This window comes from Ictalurus furcatus, chromosome 12 (assembly GCF_023375685.1).
Source record: "Ictalurus furcatus strain D&B chromosome 12, Billie_1.0, whole genome shotgun sequence".
Taxonomy (NCBI): Eukaryota; Metazoa; Chordata; class Actinopteri; order Siluriformes; family Ictaluridae; genus Ictalurus; species Ictalurus furcatus.
The window spans coordinates 10664861-10674362 of NC_071266.1; the positions used below are offsets into that span (position 1 = coordinate 10664861).

Genomic DNA, 9502 nt, shown 5'->3' on the forward strand with positions numbered 1-9502 from the left:
CTGTTGATTTGCAAACGTTGAGTATCTTCAGATCAGCTTTTTCTCCGGTAGTCTTCACAAGCTCAATTTACTAACTGAACAGGGCTGGGTTTAATAAATAACTTAATTAATTAAAAAAAGAATGCCAGTCAACCTACAACATGAGTCTTTGGACTTGGGGAGGAAACCCCCACGACACAGGGAGAACATGCAAACTCCACACACACAGGGCCACGGTGGGAATCAAACCCCCAACCCTGGAGGTGTGAGGCAAACATGCTAACCGCTAAGCCACCATACACCCAGTCTACCTTCAATTAGTGTGTAAAAATATTCGTGGGAATAATAACCTGCAATTTTTTTTTTTTTTTTTTTTTTAAATCTAACTAGATAATGACTAAATGATGAGATTAGAGATTACAGATTCACTAATGTCAAATATTAAGTTAACTTATGTTTCCAAATGCACTGTATAGGCAGAAGCTTGAAATAAGTCATTTTGATGGTCTTGTACATGTTTGTCTCCATCTAGTGACTAAACACATCACCGCTCCAGAATTATTGGCACCTTTCATGAAAATGAACACTTTTTGGAAATTGAAATGACCTTATTTTGGTACCCATGGTCTGGTACTGGTCTTAAGTCTTAAAATCCAAAAGAAATCCATGGTTAAGGTTCAGTATTAATAATTTGCATTTGCAATCTATGTGCCAAAGCAGGGCTACCAACTCATCAGTCCATAAAAATCTGAGTAAAATGTAAGTAAACATCGATCTGAACACCATTTAAAAAATATTTTAGCATTATGAACCTTTGAGCAGAGCAGATCTAATCTAGTACATACAGTAGTTTAGCAATTTTTAAAAGAAAGGATTTGACCCATCAGTGTTTTCCACAAAAACATTGCTTATTCAATGAGCTCTTAATTGACATGTCATCTAGAACATTGATATGGAAACCTTCCCTTTGAACAGGTGCCATCATCACAGAGGAGGCAGCAGGTGCCATCATCACAGAGAAAACAATAGGCAAGACTCCATTACTAAAGAAAAGGCATGTCAAAGCTCGTTTAAAGTTTGCTGCAACTCATTTGGACAAGCCTATGAAATACTGGGAGAGTGTAGTCTGGTCAGACGAGAGCAAAATGAAACTTTTTGACTGTCATACTACACACCATGTTTGGAGAAGAAATGGCACTGCACATCACCCTAAAAACACTATATCAACAGTGAAGTTTGGAGGTGGAAGCATCATGGTGTGGGGCTGTTTTTCATCACATGGTACTGGCAGACGTCATATAATTGAAGGAATGTTTCATGGAGCCCTTTACCGGGAGATTCTTGAGAAGAATCTGCTGCCATCCACCAGGATGATGAAGATGAGACATGGGTGGACCTTCCAGCAGGACAACGATCCAAAGCATACAGCAAAGGAAACTCTCAATTGGTTTCAGAGAAAAAAAAAATCAAGGTATCAGAATGGCCCAGTCAATCACCTGACTTGAATCCAATTGAACAAGATTTAAAGACAATATGTTTAGAAGAAAGGGCCAAAATCACACCTGAATACTGCGCCGATTAATTTCTTCATAAAGGAAGGATCTTCAAGCTGTCATTACAAACAAAGGCTTCACCACTAAGTATTCAATAAATTTCAGTTAGCGTGTTCAATACTTTTTTCCCGTGTCATTCCGCTCTATTACACATAACTTCATTTATGGACTTTATTGTTGTGAATTCTTTATATTTCCGGATTTCTTGAGTTAATACTGATGAAAATTTAATGTGAATAACGTCATTGGAAATATATTTACTGAAAAAAATGTTGAGGCGTCCAATACTCCTTTCCCCCACTGTATTTATATAATATATATCATATATATTATATGTTAATAATATATATAAATGTAAGTGCGTAGTAATAAAGTACATTATGATGGTTATGAGGTAAATTTTAACAGTTACTAAAGACATTTTATGGAATTCTGAAATTTAATACAAATAAGGTGAACTAAAACAAGCTTAACTGCTTGAAACAAATAAATAAAGGCATAAAAATAAAATGAGAAAGTGTTTTATTCCTGCCAGGTGAGAGTGTTGGAGCGTTACTGCAGTGGTGTCGTGTAATTTTTTTGGGGAGGATATAGCATATAATTTTAGAATTTTTTGTCTGTTGTCATGGAGACAGAACAGCGCTGCTGAACGTTTGCTCATTTGTTCTTTGGGAAGTACATTATTCAGGTGAGAAAGATTTCGTCCCTGTGTTAAAACTGACAGGTGTGTAAACTCACTGAACACACCACAGATTAGAGATACATTTAGAAGACGAGTGTATGACTGTGCACTAGAGATGCACCAATGTATCTGCCAATAATCGGTATCGCAAATCGGCATCAAACATCTGATGATCAGGGCCAATTATATCCTATCAATCAAAAGAGGGCGGGAAAACACATTTGGTGCTGTGTGTAAAGATGATGTCTCTTGTGAGGAATGACGATAAAGCTGCAGTTTGTAATCTCTGTAATCTCTGCACTGCTAATATTTTACACCGGAAGTGAAGCGGAAGTTTTGGCAAACTTTGTTTTTTGCCGAGCTGCTTGTGCTGAAAACTATATTTGTAGAGTAGTATATTTCATATCCAGTTCATGATGTTAATATATATATATATATAGTATGGGTGCTATATATTGTGATTCCAGCACAAAAAAAATGGTGGAGAGATATCAGAGAAAACATATCGGATATCGGATCCTGTAGCAAACTGGAGTTGTATTATGAAAAAAAGAAATGTATTTTTGGAACCAGAAATGTTTTTGCTGTAATTATACTTTATTATATTTATTATATTTATTGGCAAGTGATTTTTGCATGAAAGGGTTGAACTGTGAAGTGCTTCAGTTAAACAAACCATGCGTTTGAAAGCTTAGTAGTTTCTAAAAGAAAACAATATCGGATGGTATTGGTATCAGCTGATACTCAAGGCTTCAGTATCAGTTAAGAGAAAGTCGTATTGTGCCATCTCTAGTTTGAAATAGTTCCTAAACTAAAACCGTGCAGAAATTACACCTACATTATTGACTATTTCCTTAATTATTGGTTAATTATTGGTAAATAAATCAGGTGAAACTGTAGTTTAACAGTGCTTTCCTGTTTTTCAATTGAATTATTCACATTTATTTATCATAGAAACAGTTGGAACAGGTTTCTAATCTGCATTTAAAGGGATTTACTGAGCCTGCATTCTCAATATTCTCTACAGCACTATTCCAGACTTGAGTGGTGATGTGAGAAATAAATCACCTGCTGTCTGAGCCGTGATTAATGCTAGTTATTGATAGTAAACCTGCATCAGCTGAACCAAGATTTGATTATAAAATATCCTGAATTTATACAGTTCTGTAAAGCTGCTTTAAGACAATATCCATTGTTAAATGTGCTATACAAATAAAACTGAATTGAACTGAATTATGATTAAGATAAACCATTCAGAGCTTTAAATATCGTTAGCAAAACCTCAGGTGTCACATCCATGGCCAAACTGAAGAGACGGATATAAAAATAAAAATACCTTTAAGCATATAAATAACAATATCCATATAAACTGCTGCTGTTCTGTAGATATGGAAAAGCTTTGTGAAGACGATGTCTGTGCCTGACGTGAAAAATGGCACTGAGGTTTTTACACCTGGACCAGAAGAAGGACCTGATGGGCAGGATGCACTATTTCTTGGTCCTCTGATGAGGTGCGATGCTCTTTCTTCTCTAACACGTTAAATATTTGCATTGATGTTCTGAAGCGTATCACCAGGTGGTTAAAGCGTGTGTGTGTGTGTGTGTGTGTGTGTGTATGCGCAGTAATCTATATAATCCAGTTGTTTATACATCATCTGTTGCAGTGATAAGGTGCAGAAGGACGACCTGATCAGATTTATCCAGGGGAAATATCAGGATTGTTTGCAACACCTGGATGACCCTGATCAACAGAAATCCTATTTCTTCTGGATGATTATGGAGAACTTCTGTAATGGAAATGACGATTTAGGTACGGATACACTCCACAGTAACAGGATTTTTCTGGAATTAACTACACTTACTGTCCACTTTATTAGGAACATCCATACATCAGCCAATCACGTGGCAGCAGCAGCACAATGTATAAAGTCATGTAGATACAGCTCAAGAGCTTCAGTTAATGTTCACTGCAAATATCAGAATGAGGAAAGAATCTCAGTGACTTTGACTGTTGCTTGGTTGTTGGAAGAAGTTATTTTGAGAAAAATGATTTGATAATTCCATGAATGAGCTGGAGTTCCTATTAAAGTGGACCGGATTATGGACGCTGATCCTCACATGCTCGTTTGGTTTTTCATCTTCAGGCTCCAGAGGATTGATCTACGCATCACATATCTGCTACGTGGTGGCGCAAATGGTGCTGGGATCACGTAGACGATTTCACGTGATTGGATATGACTGGTACGTTGTGTGTGTGTGTGTGAGAGAGAGAGAGAGAGAGAGAGAGAGAGAGAGAGAGAGAGAGAGAGAGAGCAGTTTCCTGAGCATGTATCTGTAAGCTTGTGTGTGTTTATTTTCTTAACTTGATATGTTTTTTTCTTTGTACAAGGGTTAATAACCATCACTCAGTCCCAAAGGAGGTGATTGAGAGAACTGAGATCTATGAGTACGTGCTGTCTCTGACCCCAGGGGTCGGCCAGCCACACTTCCAGGTTTGAATTACTCTTCTCTTTTTCATCTCAAATTCAACTAGGAACCATTGTACTGAGAATGAAGGGTTCTCTACCTGTTTCAGGAGTTCAAGTACCTTTACGCCTGCGATCTAGCTGATGCTGGACTTTGTGCTCAGGTGCTAGAAACATCCTCACGTTCCCTCGGCTCATCAACAGCTACTTTATGGAATGGGTTATAATGGTAAGTAGGAGGATTCATGTTTGCTTCTAGGCTACAAATGCAAAGTCTTCATCAGTGCTTTACTTTCCCTGTCTCTATTGTAGCTCTGTGACAGGCTGCTCCAAGGGACAGAAGAAGAAAAAGCAGAGTGGCTGCTAAAACTTTTCCAGCTGTACAGAGCATTCAGTGCACATTCTCACTTTTATGTTGACGTGGTGGAGTCCATATCATGTAGTTATGAGTCTCAGGAGTCCCAAGGTACGTACAGTGCTGTGTAGCTAGCGACACATAACTCAATAAAATTAGCTTTTTAAATTCGGTTGGAAAACAAAAGTTGAATAGTCTAGATTTTCATAATTGCACCGTGTAATGATTTATTATAAAGTTAAAATCCAGCACAGCTTTATGTACTTACAGCTAAATGTAAGTCTTTGGTGAGGGACAGAAACGATCGGTGTTTAGATATCTGCAAAAATTACACACAAGTATTTATACTGTCTATTTCTCTTACAGAGACAGAAACTGGACTATTACAAAATACACGTATCTGGAACTTACTGTTACTTAGTCCATTTAATTTAATCCAGATGCTCATATTTAAGACAGATATTCAGAGACAGGATTGCATAACAACAATTCGGTGATGCAATCATTATCAACAAACACGCGTCATCACTGTGTACTGCAAGAGACGACAAGAACACGAGGCTCTTTCAGTCTTATTTCTATTGAATTGAAGGATTTTGTGTGTGCGTGTGTGTGTGCGTAACAGAGGAGTTAACCCTCTTACCCCTTAGTTCCCACAGTATTATGTCCCACAACCCTGAGTTTCCAGGCCAAAATTGGCCCCAAAATCAGCATTTTAATTTGAACATTTTTAGGCCTTGAAACAACTTATAATAATGTATTTGTGTAATATTACTTCGAAAATGAAGCAGTTCAGTGTTTTTACTCCACTTAGAGCACAATTCTTAACTAGAGAAATGACGAAAAATGCTCGCTAAAATCCTTATACTCATTTTGAAGTACCATACGAGCATGAGCGTGGTCAATGCCTTTGAATAAATTCAAGTAAATAATAAATAAATAAATAAATAAATAAATAAATGCATTTTAGCGCCAAAAGTCAAGTTTCTGGTGATAATCAGACCAGCAGGTAGTGTTTTCACGAATGCACAGAAATGGTCCAAGTGTCAGTCGCACTGGTTGATACTGAAGATGAAGACGGATCAGGGTCTGAATCAGGAGAGTTTGCGTCTCTATCAGTTTCGGTTTCGGTTTCAACATCGCCTGAACTTTCACTGCTGTCACTATTTAGAATCCTCGCTCTCGCCTGTGTAACTGTGTATGTTTTCTTTTTTTTCACTGTAGGTGTAACTTTAGCTGGAACACGATTAGCTTTTCGCTTTGGCATTTTTAGTTCACTTCTACTATTACACCAATATTCACGGTTGGATCTTCATCGTAATGCCGGCGTAAAAACGTAATCACGTTGTGACGTCATCAACCTTCCGGGTTAAAAAATAATAATTAAATAAGTAAGGAATCATAGCAGAGTAATGCCAGTACACCGCCTTACGGGGATAACGTTTACACTGTAAAACCGCTATATCGGCCTTACGGGTATTTGGCATAGACGACCAAGCCGGTATATCGTCCTTACGGGAATAGATCAAAGACGGGCAAGCCGGTTTTTCGGCCATACGGGGTAAGAGGGTTAAATACTAATTTGTTTGACTTGTAATTTAACAGCAGCACACACCAAGGATGTAGAATCCACATGTACAATAATTCACCCAATGTAGGATTGTGGATCAATGAATTTATAATGCACAGGAAAGTTTCCATTTGCTGACACCTAAAATGTAATGGCTGTGAATTGCACTAATTATAATATAAATATAATAAATATTATTATAAACATAATTATAGTTCTTATATTAATTACTACAATGATGGATTGTTGAAATGACTCATTCTGTTTTGTCCATGTGAACAGGCTGCCATGAAATATATGCTCAAAATGGCTGAAGACTCAGTCGTAAGTAAACTTCCTTTACTTCAGAGATTCTGTAGAGAAGCAGTAAGGTGTAAATCACAATCACATTATAGAGCAGATCTAGACCAAAAATGATGCATCCATTTACTTGTTCCTAGACTTTATTACCGATTGCTCATAAAAGATATCAGAGGAAGAGTGTTGATCTAGATTCAGTACCAATCCAAACCTTCTCCACGGACATGTTCTCTCTAAACCCATGCTAACCATGTCTGTTTGTAATTGTAGCGTGGAGAGAAGCCTTGGGAGGTGGCATTAATGGAAATGGTGTCCAAGCCGCCTCCCTGTGTGAACGTGGTGGAGCTGTTGGAACGGATCGACGTGTGCACTTCTTTCGTCTTGGTGCTGGAGCGATCCGTCCCCTGCATGGACCTCCGGAAATTCTGTGAAAGTAAGAAAGATGGTCGGTTGTCTGAACGTCTGAGTCGAGATATAATGTTGCAGGTGTTTCGAGCTGCTCATCACTGCTTTAAACGGGGAGTTGTTCACGGTGACATCCGAGCCGATAATGTTCTCGTAAATACGGACACGCTGGAGGTGAAGTTGATCGACTTTGGCTGTGGAGAGTTTCTGTTAGAAAACTACATTTGCACAAGCTATTCAGGTCGGTTCAGAGGAGATATGGGATATAATCAGTGCAGTGGAGAATTTTTATTTTGTTATGGTTGCTGCTCTCTCTCTTTTTTCAATCAATCAAACACCTGCTTTCTGTTTAGGACTTTCTACTTACTTCTGGAGTTTGGCTGTACTCTTGGTTGATCTGTGGACACATTTGCTTTCCCAGCTTAGATTGTATAATTGAGAAGTGTTCAAAGTCCGTTTCTGAAGGTGAGAAAATAATTAGCATTTCCGAAGCATCACATTTAGAACTGTAGGATAAAGATGTAAAACTACTGACTGTAAAAATTATTCATATTTGTTTGAGTTTTAATTTCTCTCTCACCCTGTCTCATAACTACCAACACAGAGTGCTGCCATCTGATATCATGGTACCTGAAAAACCCTCATAATCAGCCAACTTTTGAGGAAATCCTGAGCCACAAGTGGTTTACTATGGAACTTCAGGACAGAGCCCAGGTGAGAGAGTTGGAATAGAATATATTTAATTACACTTAGCTAAGACATGCTATAATAGTCTAGAGTACAGAGATTGTACTGGATCAGTATTGAGTTCTCCAACAGAGATTTCTGTACTTTTGGGATTATATTAAGAACGCATCTATATCGAGGGGATGCAGGATGTGATGGAGATGGATGATGGACTACCACCATATGTAGTAGTCAAAATGTCAGGGTTACACATGTAACCATGTTCCCTGAGAAAAGACGATGATGTTGCGTGGGCTTCACGTTGTGGGAAGCGCCCTTGCATGTGACTAGTATCTGAATTCTGTGTGAAATCACGCTTATTTATAGGCCTGCCGTGGTCAGGTGACATGGCATTATAAAATGGCGCTTGTAAACCATGTCATCATCCTCATTATCTGAAGTGAAGACACGATTCAGCTCAGATAATAAGGCTGATGACATGGTTTACACGGTTTAACCTTGCTCCCTGAGAAGGGAACAAGGTTACATGCATAACTCAGATGTTCCCTTTTAAAGGAACCTCAACATTGCGTGAGTTTCACGCTGTGGGAATGAGTATACCCACTCCGGCATACTGAGGGTATGGCCCGTCACAGATGGCCAAATTAGCAACAAAGAACTCTAGCTGGATCAATGTAGTTGACTGGGAGAGTCAGCAGGCTGAGTGGGTGGAAACAGTCAAAGTTATTAGACACCATCATGCTGAGTTATCATCAGCAGAGGAGAACCATGACAAGGTGGACACACTAAAGTTCTCAAAGAAGAGAAGACTGGAGGAAAATGAGGAAAGTTCATCAGATCACAACAGATCAGAAACTCTTTAGCTCAAGCTGTTGTGTGGAGCAGACATGTTGGTGTCCTTCAGTATCCCCAATCAGTGGAAGAAGGAGGACATTGTGGAGATCGCGGGCCGCTTTTGGATTGTGTGCATCACCAGGAGTGGTTATGATGCAGAGAAGTTTGTCTACCAGTCTGATGTGCTGTGCAATCATCATAAGAACATCCACATCGTGAAGGAATGGGTGACCAATGAGATCTTGGCCACACACGTGAGACGAGCTGTGTGCAAGGGCCAGAGTGTGCGCTACCTGCTGCCTGATCCTGTGGTGCACTACATCCAAGATCAGAATCTGTACAGAGCTGAGAGTGAGCAGAAGAACACAGATGTCACACTTGCTCCTCTTCAAAGATATAACAGGGCAACATAACAGTTTGCTGCTGTTGAGTGTTTGAGTGTTTTTCAGGAAACACCAAATGCACCTCACTCCTGTGACTGTATGTAGTGACTGAAATAAATAAACTGGAACAGGATCATTTGTCCTTTATTTTGGTGGTCTGGTCAGTCCTTTTTGTTGATTTATTTTTGAAACACTTGTTAAAACACTGAAATATAACCACAGAAATATATACATAAACATAATGGGATTATGGGTAATTGTCAGAGTGGGACAAGGCTTTGCAAAAATA

The 9502-nt window shown here is 38.8% G+C and overlaps 1 protein-coding gene and 1 pseudogene across 1 annotated transcript; both read left to right on the forward strand.

The window, feature by feature from the left end:
- The first annotated feature begins 6548 nt into the window (after positions 1 to 6548).
- LOC128615764 (serine/threonine-protein kinase pim-1-like) lies at positions 6549 to 7705 on the forward strand. Its single transcript, XM_053638086.1, has 3 exons — positions 6549 to 6595; positions 6887 to 6928; positions 7175 to 7705. Exons 2-3 carry the CDS (start codon positions 6893 to 6895, stop codon positions 7703 to 7705), a joined length of 567 nt encoding a protein of 188 aa, XP_053494061.1. The 5' UTR covers positions 6549 to 6595; positions 6887 to 6892.
- Positions 7706 to 8631: 926 nt separating this feature from the next.
- Positions 8632 to 9288, forward strand: LOC128616194 (nicotinamide/nicotinic acid mononucleotide adenylyltransferase 1-like; annotated as a pseudogene).
- Positions 9289 to 9502: the final 214 nt, after the last annotated feature.

Coding starts and splice junctions, on each gene's coding strand:
- LOC128615764 (XM_053638086.1), top strand. CDS start 6,893: ATGAAATATATGCTCAAAATGGCTGAAGACTCAGTC. Junction 6,929..7,174: donor AAATGGCTGAAGACTCAGTC/GTAAGTAAACTT, acceptor TTGTAATTGTAG/CGTGGAGAGAAGCCTTGGGA.